The 27,916-nt window shown below is 43.1% G+C and overlaps 1 protein-coding gene and 1 long non-coding RNA gene across 4 annotated transcripts in view; one reads left to right on the top strand and one right to left on the bottom strand.

Annotated features, from left to right (window-relative positions):
• Positions 1 to 27,916, top strand: part of LOC135900015 (uncharacterized) — a 193,094-nt gene that overhangs the window by 10,581 nt on the left and 154,597 nt on the right. For 2 of the 3 annotated variants that reach the window (XR_011514135.1, XM_070537765.1), the window contains exon 2: positions 3,934 to 4,023. The exons of the other annotated variant lie outside the window; for it this stretch is intronic. Coding sequence is in view for 1 of the 2 variants with exons in the window: in XM_070537765.1 (XP_070393866.1) it covers positions 3,934 to 4,023 (90 nt within the window). In the remaining variant the exon portion in view is untranslated. The remainder of the gene's footprint in view (positions 1 to 3,933; positions 4,024 to 27,916) is intronic. 3 annotated transcript variants of the gene reach the window in all.
• The window catches only part of LOC139059395 (uncharacterized), a 90,271-nt gene that overhangs the window by 19,855 nt on the left and 42,500 nt on the right, over positions 1 to 27,916 (bottom strand). The window lies entirely within an intron of this gene.

Below are 27,916 nucleotides of genomic sequence, written 5' to 3'. Positions count from 1 at the left end.
TGTAAATATGGTGCATTGACGTCATCTTGGGCACCCCATTCTGTTGCTAGCACGGTGAGAAGTGGCGTTCGTGATGTCACGTGAGAATGACCTATAGTTGTATACAAGTGCACGAGGAGTCCGTGCTTCGCGCTTTGTTTGTTTAGTTCGTTAGATTACTGTGTTCTAAGCGCTCGTAAAGCTCTAGCATTCGACTTCGTCAGAAAGGTAAGGTACATGCATTGTGGAGAGCGAGCAGTAGCTTACACACCGAAGCCTGTGGTATGCAGTACGACATTGCTCTGCACTGACTGCCTTCTCACTGTGGTGTAGCAGGCAATACCCATGCAGACAGCGCTGCTGGTTCAGCACACACCATTACAAATACTCCCGACAGGAGCGCTGCATCAGATCTGGTGTAGGGACTTGCGTGGCGCGCGCAGTGTGCGGTCTGAACCGGTTCGGAAATGCAGTCAGCACCTGTTCGCAATTACGGTCCAATAGGAGAGTTTTGCATATCATGTGGGCTTACGATGCGTGATAGGGCATCTCTACACCGACTTAGCCTAAGCGTGGCAAACACAAAGTAGTCACTATTTAAAATAAAACAGATAACATTTCCACTGTACCTCGGGGGCAAAGTATGAGTAGATATAGCCTAACTAATCTGCGCTTGCAGGCTATGTAAACTACAAAGAACGGCCTTAATGTCAGCAATCAAACCTCACCAACTGTCATCTTTTGAACCAAGACACGTCCTCGGCCCATAGACTAGCACTGCCTTTGCACCTCCTGCAACGAAGGTCATTTTGTGTTTTCTTATATAGGCAAGTACTGGTTTCACTGCGAGAGCTTTAGCTTAGTGTTATGTGCCAGGTTTTGTGTATGTTGTGAACGGCGCCACATCATCTCTTCGGTATTCATTAAATCTTTCTTCAGCAGACGCTACGCAGGCGGTATTCGTAAAAGACATTCATCGATTCTCCTAAGAAAGAAAGGCTCGCTGCGGAGTCTATGGCCTAATTCTATGCTCAGATTGCAGTCAAACGATAAGTTTTCTTTCTGGTGTCAAACTTTTTCATGTTCGTTATGATTTGTTTAACGCACACCTTGTAGCCATTCCGTGAAACTAGGGTTCTAGCTACATCGAAGTCCACAGACATAATAAAGGTTTGACACTTCATCGTTTACATGCGCTTTTAATATTAGTCGCAAAGGGGACCCTAATCTCGGACAGCCTTGCCAAAATGTAGTAGACTGTCACCGTGTTATTACACACGGAAGAGCAATCGTAGTGTCAAGAGATGGTTACTCGGATGATGAGGTATGTATGTGTGAGCGCACTGCTCACAAGATCAGCCCATTGGCACAATTGTGTAAAGTCTTATCGAGGTCTTATTTCGATGCAACACCACTGCCCTTATCTGCCTTGACAGATGTTACTGATGATGCACTAGATCAGCTCATAATAGGTACTGAGATGCGGAATGGAGACACAAGAAAAGAATCTGTTAACATTCATTTCAACAGAAAACAAAGAACGTCGGCACGCAAGGAGAATATAATTTGATCGAAGTGAAAGGAAAAGAGCAGATCATTTTCTCCCCTCTTTTAAATATATAAGGGGTTTTCGCGTCCTGGGCTTTGTACAATATTTGCTTCCGTAGTTTAGTCAGTGACTTGGTTTCGCTTCTTTCACTTTTTCTATTATTTATCCACCCCTGCCCCACATAGGCCATGATAAATGTGCGCATAGCTTTGTAGAAGGTGCTCCGAAAGTATTCAAAGCAACGTCTGATTGGGAAGGTCGATTTGAACGTCCACTATACAAACATGAAAATTTGACTCAGCCTTACTTATCATGGAAGTCAATACCGCCGATCAATTTTAAAACCTTCCAGGAAGTTTCGCTACTCATGTGATAATGGTTGCTGTCTTTTGCTAAGGTATATCATGGCGCGATTAGCGGGCTTCCTGTCGGCATTATTGTCAGCCAGCATATCGGCTTTATGTCCGAATGAGCGCGCGACGCAAGGGCGCCATCTATTAGTGCTCTTCCTGGCACACACACATAGCATAAGTAAACGGAAACAACAACAACAACAACAAAAAAAACGCAAGCACGCGAGCGTTGCCAGGAACAAAAGAGTCGTGGGAAGCCCGAGGGGCTCCCGACTCGCCGCAGGACATCGTCCTCAATGTGCGATGCAAGACCAAGCTAAAAGAGAGGAGCGGGTACCCCGATAAAGAGGTGGCGCTGTGTCCGGTGGCAGGACGCAAGAAGCGGGCAACACACACGCCTTGGCACTCGATAGAAGAGGGCCTCATTAAACGCCACCGGCGGGCCTTTGTTTCCGCTCGAAGGATGGCCATGCAGGTCCCCTCGTGCCTCTGACCCCATCTCGGAAGTAACGAAATTACGACCCAGCCCTCTCGAGGTACGCTCCCTTCTGGTGTGCACTTGTGCTTGCGTGCTTTGCGCGCGAGGGAAGGACGCCCGTGAGCGCGCCAGACGGTCATGTCCGAGAGCGAAAACAGTGCCGATAGGAGCACGCCGCTGACCGCACACAAGGCCGGTTCGGCGCAGAGAGCTAGGTAGGAGGAAGCTACGAGGGAATAGAGGGGGAACTGGTGTCATGGGAAGCCCTTGCGTGGAGTCTTACGGGAGGAAGCAGAGATAGAGAAGGGAGATGAAGTAACAATAGCAGAAAGACCAGAAGAAACAAGGCCCAGGGAAGTGCAATCTTCATCGACAACCTTATCGAGTCAATAGCCGTTAGCATAGCCGAAGGAGTTGTCCTAGCTTTCTGTGCATACTCGTAGAGAAAGAGTGGCATCTGCTTCTCGGTAGAAAATGTTGCAGCTGTCGACGATAAACAGCGGCGCTGCTCTCAGGAATCTTGTTTTTGCTTTATATCGCTCATTTCAAAACTCTTAATCTAGGCTACACGTCGACGAGCACAGTTATGAGGTAGTTTGGTGGTTAAGGTCGACGTCATTCAAAGCTTCGCTCGCGATTGTTTATCCATTCTCGAAAGGAAGCTACACTGCCGAATACAACCAGCGGTTAGTTAAAAGGTTCAAGTAATTTGTTGAAAAGGAGATGCCCCAAATAGAGCGCCGACGTTTGTAATGTTAACGAGCTGTTTGACAGCTCGTTACGCGTGGCCCCCACACGCAAACTTTTACCTGCTCTGCGTCATGGCATTAGCACCAGGTTCGTTAACGCCTATACGATGACGGTGGCACGTATTTGCCTTTGGAACAGCCATCCAAAAGTTTACTTGAAGAGACCGACGCCGGGACCATAGCATTCTCGGGGAGAACATGGAATAGATAGAGATAAAGAAATAAAGAAAGAAAGAAAAGGAGAATAGAGAATGGGTAAGTGCACTAATGTTGACCAGGAAAATATATGTATATATATCAAAACGTTTATTTAAAAGAAAAAAAATGCAGAAAGCGAAAATGCCACACATAAAAGGCATCCTGCCGTGCGAAGGATTGCGACATGCTGCACTGAACTGTTCGTCATGTAGCGAACTAGTATTCGAGATTTAGTGGGTCTCTGCGCTCTACATTTCTTTTCGTTTCGACTTTTAAAGATAACGATTGACAGTACAAGAATGGGAGAGCTGGGTCAGAAACTTTACTCCAGTGCGTTGTAAAACAAAGTATAATTCTGTGCTCTTGTAGCGTGGTTACCACCAGTTTGCCTTTACACACGGCTTGCTTAGTGGACTTCATTGATGTGGTAATGCCGAAATCTTTAAAAAAAAAAGACTCATCATATTTAGCGTCCCATAAGAAATACAATAGAGCTATGAGAGACGTCGCTGTGGAGAGCTTCAGACTACTTTTGACCACCTGGTGTTCTTTAGCGCGCACTTAAATCTAAGTACAAGAACGCTTTTTTTTTTGCCTGTCGCCTGTATTGAAATGCGGCCTTTGCAGCCGGGAATCGTACCTGCGACTTCGTGCTCAGAAGCAGAACGCCAGTGCCGCTGCGCTACCGTGGCGGATGATAAAGCAAAAAAGACGAAGGTAATGTGGATGGATTGACTTATTTAGCTGTTTCGAGTTCACGCTTCGTTTGTAACTTACAAAGGAGCGCAATAACTGACGCTACAATATTTATTATTTTATTTGTTTATGGTCCTCAAAATACTCCTGTTGCGGGGATTTACACGAGGAATGGTTAAGCGTGCATAGAAAGCATTCTACAACAGGGGAGAAACACTAAATACAAGAATGCAAAATAACTATGAATAAGAAGGGCATTTAGACGTAGTGAATACAACACGTGTAGCATAAGATAAATAAATTTGGGCAGGTGCAATATTTAACGCATTAGAAGAAATGTTAGCTCACTTGATGTATACATATAGAGATTTCTATGCTGAGTGTTACAACCTGGAAAGAGCGAGCAAGGCATGCGAATATTTAATTTTTATTTGATAATGTCTGCCAGACCATTTTAAATTTATCAGAGTTGGTGTTGTTTACAGCATCTATGAGTAACTTGTGCCAATCTTTTACCGTTTATACAAAAAAAAAGTCACATGCGCAAAAATGTGGGCGTGTGAGTGATGAACAGCGTTTTTGGTGACTGATCCGAAGCGATAGTCGATGAGCGGAAGTGATGAGGGCGGGATCAACCGACGAGTGATAAAACTTGCGAAAAGTGGAAAGCCTCAAAATTTTGTAGCGGCGTTCAAGACTGAGGCGGTTGGCCCGGGATTTTAGTGTTGTGACGCTAGTTAAGAGTATTCTGAATAAGTGAGCCTCGCAGCGTGATTTTCCACCGATTCCAACACGTTTGAAAGGTCAATCTGACCCAAACTGCGCTGTCGTGCGCGTGTTTAGGTGGTACCAGTGTTTGGTAAACAAGTATCTTCACAGAGGGCGGGGTGTAATGCAGATTCCTACGTAAATAAGCGAGGATGCCGTTAGCATAATTTGTGATGGCACTTATGTGAGACGACCTTGTAAGGTCACAAGATAGGCAGACTCCAAGACATTTATATGAGTATTAAGATGATATTTGGGAGCCGTAAATTGTGTAACAAGTGGAATACGAGGACCGATGGTGAAAGGGGAATGAGTGCCGTTGTCATTGTGTTGAGGAGCATCTACCACATGCCGCACTATTTTTCTACGCGATACAGATTATTTTGGAGTTTGGTAGACCAAGGTTGTTGTTGATGCTGTGGTAAATAACGCAGTCGTCGGCGAATAAATGAATGTTAGAGGAGATATTATTGGGAAGGTAAGTTATATAAATTAGGAAAAGTAAGGGACCCAGAACCGTGCCCTGTGGCACGCCTGAGGCGACCAGCCCATACAAACTGATGGCGATTAGTAAGGAATTCAAGCACCCAGTTCTGGACAAGGGGGTTAGGGTTTAAATGAAGCAGTTTAGGTAGAAGGCGTTGGTGAGCAACTTTGTTGAAAGCTTTCTCAAAATCTAAAAAGAGTCGGTCGACGGGTACGTTCACGCCTAGGCTGGAGCTGATATCGTTAATGAAAAAGGCTAGTTGGGTAAAGCATGAGCTATCCTTTAGGAATCCGTGTTGGCAGGGGTGAAAAAGATTTATAGATAACAGGAATTTAATGGTTCGTGAATAAATTATGTGATCCATTATTTATGAAGGGACACTTGTAATTGATATAGGGCGACATATTTTCCGCAATGATTTGGGGCCATTTTTTTGTATAGGAATTATTTTGCCAACCTTCCAGTCATGAGGTACAATGCCGGTCACGAGGGATTGTTGGAAAACATGCGATAAGAGAACACCGGTGATGTATTTTGCATTTTTTAGAGTCTTTGCATTGATGCAATTGATTCCAGTTGACGATGTTAGTTTGAGAAACTTGATTATTTTTATTATGCTGTTAGCTCCAAATGTTATGCCAGGCATCCCATTGTGATCAGTGTAGGGATAATCTGGGAGATCGCCTACGGGCTCCTTAGTAAATACTGAAGAGGAAGTAGAGTTTAGTATTTCAGCAACGTCCTCGTTTCCCACGGGAAAGTTGAGGTCATCACAGAGTGATATAGGCGAACAACGTTTAGGGTTGATAACTCTCCAGGATTGATTATTATTCTTTCGTAGCATAGCCGGTAATGTGGATAATAGGAAGGACCGCTTAGTTTTGGCGGCAAGAGAATCGAATTCCTTTTGAATTATGGGATACCTACTCCAAGCGGATAGCATGTTAGATTGTTTTGCCGAATGATATAGTTTTTTCTTCATGTTTTTTAGTCGCTTTGACGGGTTGTTAAACCACGGTGAATCTGGACGTTCTATTACGATGATGGTGGGGAAGTGTAAATCAACAAATTCTTTTATTTTACTTTTGTACAGGAACAAGTTCGACTCGACTGAACGCTGAGAAAGGTCATTGATAAAATATATAGAAAAGTCGTTTAATTCCTTTTTAGTGGCTCCATAAACACCTTTATCATAAAATGCTAATGTTTTAGTTTACTTTTTAATGCGTGTTACGGCACAATAATATGTACTGTGACGTACTGCGCGATCACTCAGACCATTTAAGTGTGCGAATGGTGGAAAGTGATCGGGATGGGTTATGAGCACGAGGCCAAGCATGTTGGGTGAACGCGTGCTTTCTCTTGTAGTCTTCATGACAAACTGAGATATATTAAAATTCAGGTATGTGTTAATAAAATTATCTTGATTGCTTGATTTAATCCCGAGTAGAAGACGCCATATGTCAAATACGGCGAGTAGAATGCCCAGTTCGTATCCTCCATAGCGCTTGTGAATAGTTGAATGCTTAGATCTTCGATACTTGCTTTCAGTATTGTCTGCTGTTTAATTAACTTCGCGAAAGAAGGAATATCTTATTTTGTGATCCTACTTTCTTTGTGACCTGCTAAAGCCAAAACTAGAACAGTAAAGACGTACCACAACTTTCTTTTTTCTGCGAGCAATGTAATTATGTTGTGGTGTAGTGGTAGAACACCTGTATCTCAAATCGACGTGAATTCTTTCTTGTTTGTTGTTGTTGTTTTAACGTGACTGTACCTTCCAGGCCGTGTGAATTTAGTATAGGAGAGCTGAGAAAGTGAAGTAAATGGAGGGGGGATTGCACGAAGAAATGCTTCTCACTTATTCACGCATTTAAAATATAATTTTGTGCAATTTTATCGGAAGCGTAGCGGAGATGAATTAGTTTGGCAAATGGTCTAATACTTATATGGACTGTTGGGACAAAAAATCTACTACGTAAGAACAGGTTTCAGACGAAAAATTCAGTTTCGGGGAGGTGGGTAAAGTGTAGGCAAATGAGAGCTTGGCACTTAAAAATGCATTGAAATGGCGACTAATTAGTACCTCGTACAAAGTACGGTGTAGGTGTAAAAAAGACTATATTCAGGGAAGACGTATAAGAAAGAAAAGAACAAAGCTTCTGGCGTTGACGAGTTCACGCATTTTGCTCAGAGCGTGCACACAGTGATAGAGGCACACGACGCAAAACGCAAAAAGAAAAGAAATGAAACAAAGCCTCTGTCCTGTCGTATTTTGTTCCGCAGTGTACTAAAACATTCAGACAGCATGGAGGGCTTGCGACAAGGAGCTGAATGTTGAAGACTAATTTTCCAGTTTCAGTCAGTATTAGCGGCCGTGCCATAGGCGGTATAACGCTGCCCATCCGCATTACATGTCAGGCGACGCAAATCTTGAACACGGACACGCAAACGTCAACACACAAAAAGTGCCCTGCCCAGATAGTCCTGAGCATTGGAACGAAACAGATACCAATATAGATATGGGGTATAATAAGACAGTGGAAGAACACAGAGAAGCCATAGCACACTTTTTTTTTCTTGTGCAGGCAACCCGTCATATACGCCTGAGGTTGAACACGTCAAGCCGGATTGCCGTTCTCATGTAGCGGCGTCGAGAAAATGCCGCACCCGCCGCGATGAGTCCGTGGTTCTGTGGCTTGGTGGCCATCGCGTTCTGCTGCTGATTAAGATGCCGCGAGTGTCGACAGCGGCGACCACGTTACAACGCGGTAGCAGTGCAAAAACCCTCGTGCGCTGAGACTTGAGTGCGCAATGATGAACTCGGGAACGTGATCAATATTTACCCGGAATCTTCTAGGCTTTTATAGGGATTTCAAGCAGTTCTGTTCGCAACGCTGTTTTCCTTTGTCAAAGAATGAATTTGGAATTGTTCCCAGTGCCCTTTTCATGTATCATATCGAGGTCAATAAACAACAAAAAGCAACCCAATAAACATATACTCAGTCAACAAATTCATAGTAATCGCACGCATGAATGATGTGTGATGAAAGGACAACTCCGGTCGCATATGCTGAGCCAGAATATATATATATATATATATATATATATATATATATATATATATATATATATATATATATATATATATATATATATATATATATATTGTTACGTGTAGACAGACAGCTGAAAGAGGCTATTTACAGGCTATTTACACTGGAGCTAGACAGCCAGGCCGGCACTCGCCCGCGCCAAGGCACAGACCAACGTCATCGTCATTCTCGCTGCGGCTCGTCTCTCCAGTACCTCCCGATAACATCGCAATAATGTATATATATGTATGAGAGATAGAGCGGAATAAATATTTCTGTAAGTGGCAAAATGTGCGATTAGATTTTAGCTTACCCACCTTATGAGACATAACGCACGAAGTGGGGCATCAGTGACTCGAGCCCAATAATTCTTCGCCAGTATTGTCAAGCATTGGAAAGTTTCATATTCCTAGGCGGCAGCTAGGTCTAAATTAAGTTTTTCGTTCAGCGGCGCGAAAGCGAGCGATCTTTGTTAAAAGGGTGGTAAACGAACGTGCATTGGCGTGCATTCGAACGTCGCCGGAAAGTTCGGCTAAGCGCCGTTCTTCAAATGCAATGTTCTGCCATTAATATGTGCAAAGTACACCGCTGAACGCAACTGGAATTTCTCATTTTGTCATGCATCGTATATAGCATATGAAGTATTTTTTTTCTGCTAGCCATTGCTTAGGTGGATGGTGGGGCGGTCTTTTCGGGATTGGCGTCAGTATTTGCACTTTCCATTCCCAAAATAATCATACAGTGCTCTTAGCGAAACAGCTAAGGGTGGGCAAAATGAAAGCTGCATTTTTTTAATACCTTGGGGTTAATGAACATTGGGCATTTTATTTCATTCCGTATATTCCGTGGTAAATAGAATATTCTGTGAAGTATCTTACTTATGCTTGCGTAGCTATTGTTAACTTATGATGTTGCTCTTGTTGCGTGGAATTATCATTTGATAACTCTATTGCGTTCTCCTGCCACACGACACTGTTTCAGTAATTAATTATGCAAGAAGACACGGCGCTGCAGACAATGTTTATTACCCCACGTAATTAGACAAGTAGGGAAGCAATTAACTGACGACGTTGTCACAGCTCAATTTTCATAATGTGAGTGTCCGTTGAAGAGCAAATACAAGGACAATCTACGCCGCCCACAGGCGCACTAAGTTATGAAAGCGGAAGATGTGAAGCAGACCGTGGCAACGCACTTAAGCAGCGAGCGTGCTGCGTGCCTAAAAACAACGGAGGGCATCGCCAGCCGCATGTAATCGACAAGAAAAAAGAGGAGCTTAGAAGAAAACCGAAAATCCGAGCATCAACAAACGCGAGCTTCAGACCTCGCTAGAATAATAGTAACAGTAAAAAAAAAAGAAACATTTCACGTAATTGCGGAGGTTGTTTTTGTCAAAGCACGCAGTACCATGCAACGCGATGTTGTGTGTTCAGTTGTCGTCTCTTGCTCTTTTGAAAACACGTTATACAAGCATGAAGCCAGCAGTTGGGACGGTGGTACAAAGGGAGGTTGCGACACCATCTTCGCGAGAAGCCCGAATAATAGCTGTTCCCAAGAGAATGAACTGCTAGCAACGAGACTGGCAGTATCGCCAGAAAAAGACAGCAAAGCATGCTCGACCAAGCATGAGCACAGCTGGACACAGTAATCTAATTTGCAAGAGTGCTAATGTGTGTACTGTCATCTGTTATAAGCGCCTACAATGCGAACCACGCGCGAGGCGCTGGGCGAATATAGAAAGTGAACTAATTAGAGGCGATTGGAGGTTGATACAATACAGAAGACGGGAAGAATGCAGATAATTATATTGCAATGTGTTCGGGAGCGTTCAGTATTAAGAAGCAAACGATTGCTCAAGATAAACGAGTTCAGGAAACGAACCAGATATTCTATTTTTCTTATTGTGGATGTACCAACAGTTCTAATGGTATATTGCGCCAGTGATTATACGTATATCCAATATATTGCAAACTAATTCAAGATTCAATGTTTTTGTTTTTGTTTCTGTCTTCTGCTTCAAACACGGTCCAATCATCCCGCTCCTTCTAGCCGTTGTATGTGCTACTAAATCCTGCTTGTCCCGATAGTGAAATTCAATCTTGAAATAACGTGCCCGACTTCGAAGAAAAACAACAACAACGAGAAACTCAGCGGCGCTTTAGCAGCGATTGCGAGAGAAGTGCGTAAGAGTACCTCTTTGAGCTCCCGGATTAATGATTTAAACGGCGTTAACCATATTGCAAAGTGGTTTTCAGGAGCTCACCCGACACACATGCTGCCTCTGCGAGAAGTGCAGCTGGGCGTGTTCCTGTACACGCCACCCCGTCAGCTGCACTGTATATATATATATATATATATATATATATATATATATATATATATATATATATATATATATATGAGAAGGAATAACACCGAAACTCCTTTTGGGAGGATTTTATCACTTTTAACTGCCCGTTGGGTATCGATGTGAACTCTTGTTCCAGTGTCTTCTTTTCTTTAACGCCGTCTATAATTATCTGTCCTTTTCCACCACACCGGCAAGAGAATAGCTCTTTTAGGCAGAGCTAAAAGATAAAAACGAAGAAAAAGAGATGCAGAAAGCAAAAAAAAAAAGGGTGATGAGTGAGGCGTCAGTATGAAGACGTCGATGAGAAAATAAAAATGAAGCATCTATTTCCCAGCGATCGAGTCAGGCAAGTTGTATTTCCGCACATTGATTAACGTCTTTCGGATCATATTTCTCGCACTCTAACGGGGGTGATTTCTCCATGCTTGGAAAGGCATCAATGACATCAAATGGAGCTAGAAGTCGGACGAAGCTCTTGATCCCAACTTCTCTTCTTCTGTTTGGCCACTTTATCGGGGCAAAAAAGAAAGAGTTGATCCGTCCAGTAAAACCCTTATCAACCCTTGCCTGTCGTTATGAACCTCAGTGGACTAGATCCAAGCCTTTTCAACCCTTATCGTTGCTTATTAACCCTATCAAAACAGCTGCGACCATTGTGAACCCTTATCGCCCTTTAACGCCTTATCCACCCGCGTCGAACCATTATCAGCCGTGATGAGACCCGTATATCCCTTCATCAGTCGTGATCATCCTCGTCGACTCATTGACTACTGTGTTTGTCTGTGTTTCATGACACGAAGCCCATGAGCCCTCGCTGATCGATGGCATTTCCGTCTAACGGAAGGCGCATCCAGCGGCCACCAAAACGCATCAGAGATGTGGCTTGTTTCGCGTTAAATTTTCGCAAAATTACAATTTTCTTGATGTTTACAATGGCGGAAGTCGGCTCCACATGAGGTCCTATAAATGATTTTTGTTCCAACATAAAGAAATATTTCAACGAGGCCTTTATAGAAAGTGTTCTTTGACATTTGTTTTGTATCGCCTGTACAACACATTCATATGGTTCAGATATATTCGCCTTCTGCAAACGTGGTTGTCTAGCCCGGTGGGTAACACAGGCGGCTTCTAAGCGTGGAGTCGTATATGTTCGAAACTCACCACCGCCAACGTTTTTCCTTTCGAATTAATTCTGCTTTGTACAGTAATGTCTATATAGCGATAAGCCTTACGTCACGGACGGACGCGTTTCCCCGTTGGGTAGGCATAGAAATGCTTACGCATTTAAGAACTTTTTATTATCATGACCGCTCTATTGAAATCACTGAGCTGGAGAGCCAGCTAAGAACCTTTTTATTCATGTTTAGCTTATCTTATCCTGTGTCAATAAAAACTGCCCACGCTTTCTTTATTTTTGTTGTTGTTGAAAGGCATGGTTCAAGAAACAATTAATGAACAATATGGCGCTCACATCTGCAGGCGAATCCATGAATTAAGCACTCAAAACCAAGATGATCCGCCTAATTTTTTGTTCTAATTCGAATTTTCTGGTTGGTTTATAAGAAAAAGCGACGCACAGCAATGCGATGAGCTTGCGCTGTACCAAAGTCTGCTGGCCTTCTAGTGCAGTCTATTCAAAAACGGATTCTTTCTGTGTTGTATCTTTATTGTCTTTAGGGCGGGCGGTGCCTGCACACTTTTGGCACTGCTCACTAACCCAGAACAACTGCTTGCGAAGTTGTCGTGCGAGTGCTAATCAACGTAATGTAGGCGCTAATCCCAGAGAGAAGAGAGAGAAAGAAACGTTTAATAATTTAAGCCGAAAGCTCCTCGCTTTAGTCGCACGTCGATAGCGGGTGTAAAAAGCCTAGAATTACAACAAAGGTAAACAGGTCTCCTTGACGGAACGTTGACTCCAGCCTGACGCTCCCGTTGATCGCCCGCAGTTGATTATTACAGATGGTGGAGTCCTTTAAGAGAGCTCATAACACAGGCGTAAGTGTGCTAGCAGATGTTCTGATTTTCAAGGCCTTCCATATACGAAAGCTATCTTTAGTTTGTGAAAAAAAAAAGCTAGCGTAGACGATGTACAAGAAAGCATAAGATATTGCTAGTAAAACAGTTTATTAAAGAGATGCGAACGGAAGTTATGACAGAGCTGCGAACTACCCGCGTGGTTGCTCAGTGGCTATGGTGTTAGGCTGCGGAGCACGAGGTCGCGGGATCAAATCCCGGCCATGGCGGCCGCATTTCGATGGAGGAGAAATGCGAAAACACCCGTGTACTTAGATTTAGGTGCACGTTAAAGATACCCAGGTGGTCGCGATTTCCAGACTCCTCCACTACGGTGTGCCTCATAATCAGAAAGTGATGTTGGCACTTACAACCCCATAATTTAATTTTTTAGAGCTGCGAACGAAAGGAAAGGCGTGAAGGTTTACTAGGCACAAATCCGCTTTGCTGTACTGCACTGGAGAGAGAGAGAGAGTGAGAGATAAGTACGAAATGATTAATTAATTTGTTTATTATTTATTTATTTATTTATTTATTTATTTAAAATGTCTTTACAGGGCATTGGGTAAGGGGGGTGTTACAGAAGGATTAAAAGTGCATATAGGGCATATAACAAACCATAATAGGCATACATTAATAATAGACAGTGGAAAACTGTATACACCTCTTATACGAGCATTAAAGCATCGGACAAAAATAACAGGGTCGGTAAGGTACATATTAGAAAAAAGACAAGCGATACAGTTCTTTCAGTAAACAATGAAAAAAAAAAACACAACAAAAAAGAAATAAAGGAATAAAAAAATGTTGCCACTCCAGTTCAAATACTAAACAATACTAAAAAAGAATAAGAATAATAAGCGAAATAATGAGCTCATAAACAAGAGAGCACATAACTGGAGAAAGAAGAAAAAAAGTCATGCACTTTATTGAAGTCAGGTGGTAGAATATGAACTGATGAGCTGGCGGAATTTATCGGGATTAGGTCCTGAGACGATGAAATCAGGAAGAGCGTTCCGCAGTCGAATGGCATGAGGAAGCACCGACCAATCGAATGCATGAGTGTTCCCGTAGATGCGCGTGAAGCTGAGGTGACTACATAATCTTCGAGATTTCAAAGGTGCGACTTGAAGCCGCAATGATTTACTATCCGCATGAACGTACTTGTAAAATAAAGATATGAGCGCGAAACCACGTAGAGTACGTAGTGGCTAAAGTGACATATCAAGTTTTATTTGTGAGATGCTTGAATATAAATAAAGATAAACCGAACACATGCACACAATCACTGCTATTAATAGCACCGAATAACACTTCATACTTCTCAATGTTGAACCCAATTATGCAGTTTTTTTTTCTGTAAGAATTGCAACAACGAATTCGTAGCCCTCCGCTGCGATGACAGTTAAGGTCGGTATTCCAAAATGATTTGTATGGTAATCAAGGCATAGTCAGCAGTGAGTGTGACTTCAGATCGCGAAAATTATATAGGGAAAGCGATTGCAGTAATGGGAAATACTGTGGTATTCAATATGGCACTTGCCACTTGCCGTTTGGTGAACTATATATACGGAAAGCGAGAACCTTGAAGCTGTTCTTTTTTTTTATTGAAATGAATATTAGGATAGGTTGGTGCCTTATGGTGGCACCGGCTACTCCTTGTCACTTGGCAAAGCTGTTCTTAATTAGGAAGCTAACTATATGATTATATACACAATGAGCTGTAAAAGTAACGAATGCGCATGACGACATATGCCTTGAGGTTTGCGAGTGCATTAGTGAGGGATCCTAATTTATGGTTCCACGAGCCTTTAAGATTAAGACAGATGTGTCTAGCTAATGGTGAAAGATGACACTAAGTTGCGCAGCTACGACCTCCCGTTCCTTTTTTTTTCTCCAGAACTTCTTAAAATTGTTGTTTTTTGCATGTGTCTTGCCTTTCCGTGGCATCAGATGAAGGGAAGGCTATATGTAACCAGCGGTCATCAGCTATGTAATCCAGAGGTCTAATACAGTGTATCATACATCAAAAGCATGTGTCCCCACTTTACATTACTATATTTTTTCTCGAAGATGTATATTCACAGAACATGTCGTGTGCTCTTTTCATTTGTCCATAGCTTGAGCGTGTTGTATTCAATACGGGATCACGTAAAAAAGGGCATATCCTTATAGTTCTTCCTCATTTGCCATGAGTAAAGCTGAAAAAACCGCGCCATCACCCAACAAAAAGTGTGTCCGAGATCCGCGTATTTACAACACAGACGTCTACACTTGATTGGGCTATTTGCACAAAAATGGCAACTAACAATCAAAGAAAAAGTTCCCCAAAGAATCAACTACAGTTCGACCAAACTCCAGCCTGAATGCGTGGCGCAAATAACGCAGCGTGCTTTAACTCACGTGACGCAAAGTAGATGGTGAAGTCAGAGCGAAGAAAAACGATGTTTTTAATAGGGCTTTCACTGGAAGGCAACAAGTGGGGCACTTCTGGCATACCCTAGCTTAACCGATTCCCCGAATTAGGCTAGACAACACTAACTCACGTGTGGACGGCATGAAGCTGCTGGTTAGGCTTGCGCAGACAGCACTTTTGATCACAAGCTAAACCTCCATTGCATCCCTGGGCCATCTTCCTGTCTGTCAACATTGTGGCGTTAGTGTTCAGCTATGTACTAATGTATTATCGACCGTGATTCCAGAAAGTCTCTGTGCACTTAGTACGAGGACGAGAGTGCGGTCCGGGAAACTCTGGCTGTTGGCACAGCGCGAAAACAGGACAGTTCGGCGGCGAGCACTCGTTTGCTTCAAAGGCACATTTACAGGGTAAATCATGCGTAACGAAATGGAGCTTGCGTCCGAGCGGTGCGTGTTTGTTCATCGGCGGTGCTTTCCTCTTCACGTAGCCTGCAGGTTGCCTCTGTGGGGCTCCTGTTACGCTGTCTTGATGTCTGCATGACGGGGTATTGTTTGAAAGACGACTTTGGAGAGTAAACAGTGGAATCCTTCTGGAGAAGGCTAATGCTACAACAGAAAAAAGAAACGTTTTTGCAGACGAATACTGGATTTCGTTTAGATTGCCTGACAGTATAGGTTGTTGAAAACAGCGTGGGAGACTGAAGTTAAGCAGCTAACGCGAAGTGAATAACCGTTGAGTGAACAATGTATCATTCGCAGTCGCAACTGGTCCAAACCGATATTGTAATGCGAAAAAGGTTGCAAATTTTCTCTGTGCGTGGGCAGTGCATCCTTGTACAAGATGAGCTACCTTTGCGGTGTACCGTGGCGATGTAGGATGAGCAGAGAGAAATATGATGGCAAGAAATGGAGAAAGTTTGCGAATGCCCCCTGACTGCTCAACACGGCGCAGGAAGCAAGGAATGAGCGAAGCGTAAAAGGCGTAAGGCACTCCCGCTGTGGAAAGTTAGCCAGAACAATGACAAAAGTGATTGCTAGGGCGTTAGCATATCACAAAAAAAAAAGCAGCTTATCGACTGCAGGAAACTAGAAAACCACTTAGTTTCAGTCAACGACAATTGATTGTTGTATCGCGGGCAAATAAAACGCGAGTGGCAAATTACAATGTATAACTAATATCACCAACAGCTCGAAAGTACGACCTAGCACAGCTGCCGATCCTATCGCCAAAGGTAATACAGGCACAAGTGCTAAGCGCAAGAACATAAATCATGCAGAAATTTCATGAACTGGCGAGAGGAACCCGTTTTAATTAGTCATACCTTTTTTCGCGTTTGTATGCGCCTGGATAGTGCATTTGCTGTGTGGAAATCGAATAGTTTCTTAATATATTGCCGACGCTTGTTGGCCTCTCACATTTGTCTGCATATTCAGACCGCATATTCAAAGAGCAGAAGACAAAGTTGAGGAGTCATTTGCGCCAGCTTTCGACGTCACTTAAACTACTAAGCTTCACTTTAGTGGCGTCTGTTGAAGCATGGGATTAGGAATATTAAGGACGATGTTCGTGCATGGAAGTACAATCTGACATATATCTGAAATTTGTTGCATTGTAGGAATAACCGCAGAGCAAGAACTCACTTCTACTATTTTAACATGCAAATGATTTATCGTCGCAATGTCGTTTGCTCGGGTTGTTGCTTATGATTTAGTTGCTTAAGCTGTGCAGTTTCGTTTTTCCTTGTGACATAGCTGGGATGAAACTCAGGCTGTGAAGGTGGCCTGACAACTACGAGACGATGGCGTTGGCGGCATGCTAGCGTCAGCATAACGACGATGGCGTAATGGAAAGGACGGACCTTTGGACGACCGTCTCAGCCGTCTCTACCTGTTCAGGAGATAGGCAACTGAGTGGCAAAAGATCTAGCAGCCGGGTCAAAACGATGTCTTCCCGTACGCTGTCAATGCCGTGTGAAGGCAACGTTATTAGATGCGACAAAGATAACAGTATGCCGAAGCAATAGTTAAAGAAAGGAGGAACATAGTTGGTACAAATTAATAATAAAAAATACTTGCAACGGCTGGCCTCTTTGCGCATGTCAACAAACAGCTTTCATGTTACTTTCGCCATGCATGCCCAGACTTGATATTATAATGGCTTAAGTTAAGAGCTGTGTAGCAGTGTTCAATAGTAATACTTCCTTAATTTATATTTACCCATATTTGTACCGTTGCGTTTGTGCGGTTAGGAAAGTGATTATGCCGGTGACATTGACGGCGACGCCGAAATGAAACTGCCGTCCTTTCTTTGTAAGGCGACTCGAAGATGAAGAAACAGATTAATGAATAAGTAGAAGTGGCCGCGAAGTGTCGAAAAACTGGGGTCGTATCATACGATCGTATAAACGATCGATATTGAAGCACCTCCTGTGAATTTCCTTCGTATCCTAGAGGAAACAGATCTGAAAAAGAAAACAACACTACTAACTCGCTGCCTGAAATCATTTCCTTCGTGTTGCCGTCTGTCCATTATTTGCCGCTAACCTCGTCTTGAAACATATTCTGCCATTATTCAAGGTGTCTCATTTAGTCAATACTTTCTCTACCCCCCCCCCCCCCCACCGGCCTACCTTCTTTTAGACTGTATTCTAGGGAAATGCGCTCGATGCTCGATGCTGTTGCTCGATGCTTTGCAAGAGCAACAGAGCATACACCTTGAATATGCATAGAGTTTGATGGAAAAAGTGAACCTCTACAAGTCGCAACCCTAGCATGCGTTGGTCAAAAGCCAGCTTTTATTTATTTTTTTTATTGTATTTGAGGAGAGGTTGGTGCCTAGGTATGGCGCCGGCTACTCCTCTTCTTGTACATGATAGTTATCGTCGGAAGTTTGTCAACAATCACCAAACTGGACAAATAAACACATGAACGAACATTCACGTACTAAGTCGCAGTCATCAGCATGATCAGCCTATATATATTTTATGTACATTGCAGGACGAAGCCCTCTCCCTGCGATCTCCAATTACCCCTGTCCTGCGCCAACGGATTTTTACTAGCTACCGCGAATTTGCTAATTTCATTGCTCCACCTTGTCTTCTGCCGTCCTCCGCTGCGTTTCCCATTCTGTAACTTACCCATTACCCATTAGCCATTCTGTAACTCTAATAGTCCAAGGGTTATCTAACCAGCACAATAAACGACCTGCCCAGCTCCATTTTCCTAACGTCAATTAGAATATGGCCTGTACCCTTTTGCTCTCTGATCCAAAGCGCACTCTTTCTGTCTGTTAATGTTATACCTAGCAATCATCGTTCCATCGCTCTTTGCGCGGTCCTTAACTTGTTCTCAAGCTTCTTTGTCAGCCTCCAAGTCTCTGCCCCATATGTCAGCAATGGTAATATACACTGATTGTGCACCTTCTTTTTCAATGATAATGGTAAGCTTCCAGTCAGGAGATGACGATGCCTGCCTTATGCGATCCAACCCATCTTTATTCTTCTATGAATTTCCTTCTCATGATCAGGGTTCCATGAGATTAATTGACCTAGGTAAACGTACTCCTTCACAGACTCTAGAGGCTGACTGGCGATTTTGAACTCTTGAGCCCTTGCTCGCCTATTCATTATCTTTAAAAAAAATTAAATTATGGGGTTTTACGTGCCACAACCACTTTCTGATTGTGAGGCCCGCCGTAATGGAGGACTCTGCAAATTTCGACCACCTGGGCTTCTTCAACGTGCACCTAAATATAAGTACACTGGTGTTCTCGCATTGCGCCCCCATCGAAATGCGGCCGCCGGGGCCGGGATTCGACCCCTCGACCTCGTGCTAAGCATCCCAACACCATAGCCACTGAGCAACCACGACGGGTTATTCATTATCTTCGTCTTCTGCATATTAATCTTCAACCTTACTCTCACACTCCCTTTGTTAAGGTCCTCAATCATTTGTTCCAATTCGTCTGCATTGTTGCTGAATAGAACGATGTCACCGGCAAACCGAAGGCTGCTGAGAAATTCGCCGTCGATCCTTAGTCCTAAGCCTTCGCAGTTTAATACCTTGAATACTTCGTCTAAGCACGCAGTGAACAGCATTGGAGAGATTGTGTCTCCCTGGCTGACCCCTTTCTTGATAGGTATCTTCCAGCTTTTCTTGTGTAGAATTAAGGTAGCTGTAGAACCTCTGTAGATATTTTCCAAGGTATTTACGTAAGTTGTCTGTGCTCCTTGATTACCTAATGCCTCTATGACTGCTGGTATCTCTATTGAATCAAATGCCTTTTAGTAATCTATGAAAGCGGTATAGAGAGGCTTATTGTAATCTGCGGATTTCTCGATAACCTGATTAAAGACATGGATGTGATACATTGTAGAGTATACCTTCCTGAAGCCAGCCTGTTTTTTGGTTAAATAAAGTCCAGTGTTGCTCTTATTCTGTTGGAGATTATTTTTATAAATATTTCATATAATACTCCCAGTAAGCTAATGGGCCTATATATTTTTTCAATTCTTTAACGTCTCCCTTTTTGTAGATTAGTATAATGTTTGCGTTCTTCCAGTTTTCTGGGACCCTTGGAGTCGATAGACACTTCGTATGAAGAGCCGCCAGTTTTCCAAGCATTATGTCTCCTCCATCATTGATTTCATCGACTGTTATTCCATCTTCTCCTGCCGCTCTTCCTCATTTCATGTCTTGCCAAGGCCCTGCTGATCTTATCGCTAGCTATAGGAGGAGTTTTTGTATCCTGTTCATTACTTTTTTCTAATTTAGGGATTCTGACTCATCTGGGTACTGTAAAGATCAGTATATAATTCTCCCGCTGCGTTTATTATATCCTCGAGATCGCTGATAATATTACCTTGCTTATCTTGCAGTGCATACATCTTGGTTTATCCTATGCATTTTTCCATCCCACTGATTTCAGGCTGCATCCATATTTTACGGCTTCTTCAGGCTTTCTCACGCTATAGTTTTGAATATGACTTATTTTCGCCTTGTTGATCAGTTCTGACAGTTCCACGCATTCTAATTTAGCTCTTGAGTTGCACGCTTTCACTCTTTATCGTTTCTTTATTAGGCCCTTAGTTACTTGGGGGAGCTTGCCTGCTGGCTGCCTTGGTGCCTTGCCTCCCACTTCAATTGCTGCCTCTGAAGCTAGCCTAGTTACGGATTCATTCATTACTTCTATGTCATCTTCATCTCTCTGTTCTTAGGATGCATATTGTTTGCAAGTACCAGCCTTAATTGGTCTACTTTCACCGTTACTCCCTCTAGGCTGAGCTGTTGACCAATTTTACTCTTTCTTTCTTCAAATTGAGGTGAATCATAGCCCTCACTAACCTATGATCACTGCACTTTACCCTACCTATCATTCTACATACTGCACTATCCTTGGATCAGCAGAAATTATGAAATAAATTTCATTATTTGTATCACCATTAGGTCTTTTTCAGGTCCACTTTCTGTTGCTACGCTTCCTGAACAATGTGTTCACTATTTGAAGCTTATTCATTCCTGCGAATTTTACCAGCAGCTCTCTTCTAAAGTTCCTACAATGAGCGCCGTAGTTGCTAATTGATTGCTCACCAGCCTGCTTTTTCGCCACTTTTGCATTGAAGTCGCCCATTACTACAGTATACTGAGTTCGCGCTTTTCTCATCTCTAATCCAACATGTTCATAAAAATGATCTACTTCATCATCATCATGACTGGATGTTGGAGCGTAGGCTTGTGCTGCCTTTAATCTATACCTCTTATTAAGTTTGATTACGACTACTGCTACCCTATCATTAACGCGGTAGAATTCGTCAATGTTGCCCGCTATGTCCTTATGCATTAGGAATCCTACCCCGTATTGCTTATTATCTGGAAGTCCTCTATAGCAGAGGACATGTCCGCTATTCAGCAGTGTATAAGCCTCACCAGTTCTAATCTCACTAAGGCCGACGATACCCCAAACAATATCTGATAATTCCTCAGAGAGCCCTGCTAAGCTAGCCTCACTGGAGAAAGTTCGGGTGCTAAACGTTGCAAGGGTCAGTTTCCATTGGTGGCCTGTCCGGACCTAGAGAGTCTTAGCACCTTCTGCTGCGTTACAGGTCTGACCGCCGCCTTGGTCAGTGGCTCCGCAGCTGCTGGGGACTGAGGGCCATGGGTTAATTGTAGGAATGATTCGGGAGGTAGTGGCCGAATATTGCACCAGGGAGGCTAATTCCTGTTCTGGTGAGGGAGTGTCTTTGTTGAAGCTTAGTCGGCCTTCAAAATTTGGTTCTACCTGAATTAGTGTAGCCCCACTCGTTCTCGGCATTTTTTGCCGGTGTCAGGCGCCACTCCAAACCTGCAGATGTTGTCCTAAGTCTCAGTATGGCAATAGAAATAAATGTTCGTGCAGCAAAAGAGTTCACATCGCATAAACACTCACAAAACCAAAATGTACACACGCAACACATGAGTTCATACAGAATAAATGTTCACAAAACCATGATGTTCACACAAAAGATGATGGGCACTTGAATGCCGCACTCTAAATGCAACAAATACAAATGCTACATTAACACGAAGACGCAATGTACATGAAATAAAGGTGTCTGTTAATAATAACAATGCGAGCTATAAGTATTCTATGACTAAGTATTGTTGATATATTTTTGATTCCTCCAAAGATTGTACTCAAGCGCGCGCAGCGATGGTTCGAAATGTTTCTGTTGGCCATGGACCTAAAGTCTTTCCTAAGAATGGTAACCGTCTATCTAAGCCATGTAGTTTTTTCGAGAAATTCTTGCGGGAAGGATCGTTATTTTTACCGTGTAGAAGAAGATGGTGTGTCTTATTCGGATTTGTTTTGCTCACCTGCAGAAAAGGCATATCAGCTTTAACTTGTGAATAATCATGGCGCCCGCTCGCTTTCTTGTGGGTCTCAATTCACGCTACTATGTTTTCACTGCTAGACCGTTAGGTAGCGAATCGATGGCTACGCTTGAGTGGATATCCGCTGGGCACATACAATGCGCGCGTGTTCAAATTTGCGTTCGTTATGTTATCTTTGCGGTAAATAGTAATAATCACGTAAACTCTTATAAACATCACGCAAGGTTAAATAGAAGTGGGCGGCCAATTATCTCCTAAAAAGGCACAATGCCCACCCCCTTAAAGTGGAGAGGGGAGAAAGGTAAAAAGCAGAAGGAGTCACTCCACAGCGCATCACCAACACATCAAAGGTAGAGTACGAGCATCACAGATGAAATCCTATTGTTACGTGCTTAACAAGACTTGTTTTATGAGCCTGGTGCAAAGTTGAAACACCAGGTGGAAAGCTAATTTAATGTCTGAAGAAAAGCGAAATAAGCGCAAAATTAGTAGTTTCAAAGTGAGCTACCTGCACCTCACAGCCGAGGGACAACCAGACCCTGTGGTTAACGAGATAAAATAGGCCATCAGCAAGGCATACGTTCTCGTAACACAATCGTTGTGTGAACCGTGCTGCAGACGGATGAAGCAGATGACTTAGCGATGGAGCCCTTTCAAAACAAAGTCTATGTTCAGCGAAGTCTTCAATAGCATGTATACTTTAAAATTATAATACGCTTTCAGAACCTGCCTTTATTTTAAACGGCGCAGCCGCGAGACCTTTTGGGGTAATTAAATGGTCTGTTTGAACTCATGGAGGCACTCATTTATACTCATTTTACTGGGTGAATATGGCTGCTAGTTACGCAAAGGCTTGGTGGGCAAGCATTTTACTGAACTGGCAGTAATATGTATCTGTGACGCCAACAGTGCCTTAGCTGCGCATTTATTCGATGGCACATATGAAGGCTGCGCGCTTTGCATAGCAAAGATGCGTGTATTGAGCGAAAATCGTAGCCATATGTTCGTCGACAAAGTAATGATTCATGACTTCGTGCAATTCATATCCCTAGCAGGCGGTCCAGCTTATATGTGATTCCGAAATTTCTAAATTAATGCCAAACAAGGACGCTGCACCGACATGAATCAGCCAGTGTTGATGGCTCATAGGTGGCAGTATAGGGTTCGTTTGTTGGCCTTCTTCTAACTCTAAACGCCACTTGTGCTAAGGAGATTGTCCGTGGTAGGTATTAACTGAGATACTAGGGAAAATTGCCGGTACGTCCGCTACCTGCAGGGATACTCTCGCACATCCGCTTCAGCGCTAAAGCACCGAAATCTTTCAGCACTTACTATTTCGTAATCGTACTGGAAAGCCACGTTGGGAAGATAAAATGCGAAGCACTAGCGGGCTAGCGGCAAGCATTACCCTAGCCAAGGCAAGCTGGCATGCGCTTTGCCTTTGGCGAGATGCATGATCTACTCGTTAGGAGTTCGCGTTTTGTAAGAGCCACAATGTTTTCTTCCTGTGCTGCCACCGCTGGAGGGTGTATGTATGTATGTATGTATGTATGTATGTATGTATGTATGTATGTATGTATGTATGTATGTATGTATGTATGTATGTATGTATGTATGTATGTATGTATGTATGTATGTATGTATGTATGTATGTATGTATGTATGTATGTATGTATGTATGTATGTATGTATGTATGTATGTATGTATGTATGTATGTATGTATGTATGTATGTATGTATGTATGTATGTATGTATGTATGTATGTATGTGTGTGTGTGGTGTGGTGTGTGTGTGTGTGTGTGTGTGTGTGTGTGTGTGTGTGTGTGTGTGGGTGTATGTGTGCGCACGCGCGCGCGCGCAAGAATTACGTAGGTGCAAATATCATTCTTGAGGCCCGTTTGTTTTATGGAAGTTTCTATTGTGCAACCGGCATGTTTATATTCTGCAAGGTTAGGGGGGAGGAGTACTGTCTCTCACACGTACCCACAGGCACACACACACAGATACACACTTGTATGGGCGGGTATGTATGAAAGAACAATTAAATTAACGAGCGCCAAGAAATAATAACGGGAGCGACAAATGTATGTGCGGCGTGCTTTGCCTGCTGTGCATGCCTTGAATCGTCAACGTGTTTGCTGCGAATTCCCCCTGCGCTCTATAACATACGGCCGAATCCGACCCTTGAAAAAAAAAAAAACATACCGGAGGATAGGCATCAATGATTCCACAGTAAGCTGCATATTGACGACTCAAGTTTCAGGAGGCCATGCCCAGGTCATTGACGCCTAGCATCAGCGAAAGGTGGGTTTTACAGCCGGGTCATAATCGCTAACATTGCCGTTTCCCCATATTATTTTCTGCCAAAATGCGCCACATGTGTTTGTTTACTATTTTTATAGTAACGCATCATTTTACGTTGCGAACTCCCACTCAAACGCGGGAAACCGTCCCTTCCGCTTATGCTGGCATCTAGCGCTTTTTTATTGTCCGGACCATTTGAGCCACCGCTTTTATTGCGAATAAAAGCACACAGTGCCAGTTTTAGAGTCAAGGAAAATGTCGTTTTGTGTACGTGATAAAGTGAGAAGGCGGAACACGCTATGTTACTAGCTCTCTTATTCGACAGTTTCGCCATTTCGGTTCTCGATTCATTGTATAATGTGCATCACTTACTCCACACGCATTTTGATTGCACACTAGAATATAAGAAAAAAGAAGAGAGCGTATGTACCCTCAATATTCTTGCCTGTTCTGAAACGTATTGTCTGTCATGCCGAAAGTGCTGTTTTTCTTACTTTCGTTTCATCTTCGCAATAAATTAAAATAAATGCCCATATTTTAATTATGCGAAAAGGTAAGGCTGCCGAAAAATAAATGAATATACTGAAAAACGAACTATCGTAAGTGACATAAACATAACTTTTACGCATATGTAAAAACAAAATAGCGCCATTGTAGCGCAGCGGTTATGCATAGCGCTGCGCTGGACCTAGAGCTCTATCTAGGTCTCGGGTTCGATAACGGCCGCGCCGGCTGCATTTCGATGGCGGCGAAATGCAAATTGTTTTGTGCCGTTCATTTGGTTGACGTTAAGGAACCTCATGGGGTCAAAATAATTTGGAGTCCTCCACTACTGCATGCCTCATAATCGGATTGTGGTTGTTGCACGTAATACCTCGGAATTTAATAATATTAAACTAAATGCGGTGAAAAAGCGCAAGTGTCTGGGCCAGCTCTTCTCGCTTGCTTCCTCATATTAAGTGTAATTCCCTATCTTCGTCTCAAACTTTCTTCGCGCGTGACGCCTGCAACCTTTGGGTTACGTTTACTGCGTTTACAGTGACTGCGCCTGCACAATGCCCCAGTTTCTACTAAACAGATTACACTTTCTTTTGTTCTTTTTTTTTGCCTTCGCCATTAAACAGGCCACAGCTTGTACGGTACAGTTCAAGAAAACACGCATTGCCAGCTCCACCTTACGTAAAATACAGCGAAGATACATGTTCCACGTAGTGCTTGTAAACGGTTGAAGGCGTCGACCAGGCCTTCGAATGCTGAGCCCAGCGTTTCGGCAAATGCGATGAATGCACCGCCTCATGGGCGTTTCAATTCAGCTCAGAAACAAACGCTACACGTGGGTGGCATATGCCCATCGAGGTTCCGAAACGTTGCACCGCTGTCACTTTCACTCCGTTCAGAGATATCGGTATTCATTTTGTACACTTGCAACCATCTGGTCCCAGTGGAAAGTTGAGGCAGCGGTAGATGTAACGCAGATTACTGACTGTGACCGCTAATTTCGACTGAGTATTTCGGCTGCTGCAATATTCAAATTCTAACCCTCTTAATTTCAAACGCATGCTACTGGTAGTAATGTATGGAGCAGAAACTTGCGGGTTAACAAAGAATCTCGAGAAAAAGTTAAGAACCGTGCAAGGAGTGGTGGTACGAAAAATTTTAGGCATTAAGTTAAGAGGGAGAAGGAAAGTAGAGGTGGATTGGAGAGCAAACGTGGGGGGCCAAGGGTGCTGCGAAAGGGGCTAGTAGGTGGCTCTTCATACTTGCTGATGCACTAGCAGGTTACTAAAAACACCGTCTACCACTAGAAGCTACATCAGCCGTCTGTTAGTGCTTCGTGTCTATGCTTTTACATACGCGCTAGAGCATAAGTAAGTATATATATGTGGGCAGCCAATATTATAGTTGACATTAGACGAAAAAAGGCAGAGCTGGACAGGTCATGTAATGCGTAGGGCCGATAAATGTGGCCTGTTAGAAGTAGGTACCAAAGGAATAGAACTGCAGCCCAGGACCGCAATGAATTACTTGGTGGGATGAAATTGTCAAACCACACGGGAAATAATCGAGGCATTCCACATCAAAATATTAAGAGCCACTTACGTTAGCCATGCATCTTTGCCTCTGTTAGTACGCGAATGTCAGTATCTTCGCAATACGTGTATAATCTGAAGTAATTTTTTTTGTGTGTTTCCTTCCTTTACTTCCATACTTCCTGACATTTTTAACTGATGTGTTTTACCTTGTCACGTTCTTATGCTGCGGTTTTTGCAATCACCTATATATATATATATATATATATATATATATATATATATATATACATATATATATATATATATATATATATATATATATATATATATATATATATATATATATATATATATATATATATATATATATATATATATATATATATATATTCTTCGTGTTAATAAAAATTTAGTTGAGCGTTGGCGCTCGTCCTGTCTGCTCCTTTCTGTGTTCGTGTTCACTTCGCGCTACAATCCAAAATGATCCAGGGAAAAGACGGGGAATGCGGTTGAAGACGTGATGAATGCTGTTGAAGACGTGCTGTGCTTCACACCCTCTCCCCTTTAGAAGAACCCCAACTATATATACTGTGGCGAGGAAAGCGTATGTAGCCTTGAAGAAGACAAGTCCACTTGTCGAAACGTTGGCTCCTGCATTCACCTTGTTCACGTTTTGCTCATCAATCCAAGATCATGTTACACTAGAGGAAACTCTGGCGCTGCTCTTATACGGGAGCTGCAAGGGTGGCGGTTAAGCCAACGTGGAAATCGTGGGTTTTGTCTAAGCTTCATCCTTATCGCGTCAAACAAATGTGCGATTCTGCGAAGTGGTCCTTTTGAACAAAATATTACGTCTTAAGTGCATCATTTAGCAATGATTATGAATTCGCTCAAAGACTTCCTGCCCTGTTGGGTTCGGAAAATTACTATTTATGGGGTTTTACGAGCCAACACCACAATATGAATATGAGGCACTTCGTAGTGGAGGACTCCGGAGTACTTTTGACGACGTGGAGTTCTTTAACGTCCACCTAAATCTAAGTACACTGGTATTTTTTTCATTTCGCCCGCATCTAAATACGGCCACTGCGGCCGGGATTTGATCCCGCGCCCTCGTGCTTAGCCGCGAAACACCAACGCCACTAAGCAACCACGTCGGGTAAATATTTGTTAGAAATTTAGTAAGATAAAGCGCAATAAATGATGTCACAAGGAGGAGGAGCAAGAAGAAATAGAGTAGGCGGAGATGTTAACCAGAAATGCGTCTGGTTGGCTATACTCTGGGGGACGGGAAAGAGGGAATAGAAAGGTAAGACAGAGTGAAAACGCCTGTAGCCACAAGCACAAGGCTGAAACATATCCATGCACTATCCTATCGTCGCCATTGTATCTGGAGGCAGTGTAGTCTAACACAGCGTCTCAAAGCACTAGCTGTCATGAGGGAAGAATGCGAGAATCTTGCACGTGACACACGCGCCAGAAATTTCGAAGAGTGGCTTTGGCACGAGCGAAGCATGCGTACGATCGTGCTTGGGACATTGGTCTTCTGTGCTGGAAGACAGAAGTTCGATTCCA

Source organism: Dermacentor albipictus, chromosome 4, assembly GCF_038994185.2.
Source record: "Dermacentor albipictus isolate Rhodes 1998 colony chromosome 4, USDA_Dalb.pri_finalv2, whole genome shotgun sequence".
Classification (NCBI taxonomy): Eukaryota; Metazoa; Arthropoda; class Arachnida; order Ixodida; family Ixodidae; genus Dermacentor; species Dermacentor albipictus.
This window is presented reverse-complemented; position numbering and strand designations above follow the sequence as displayed.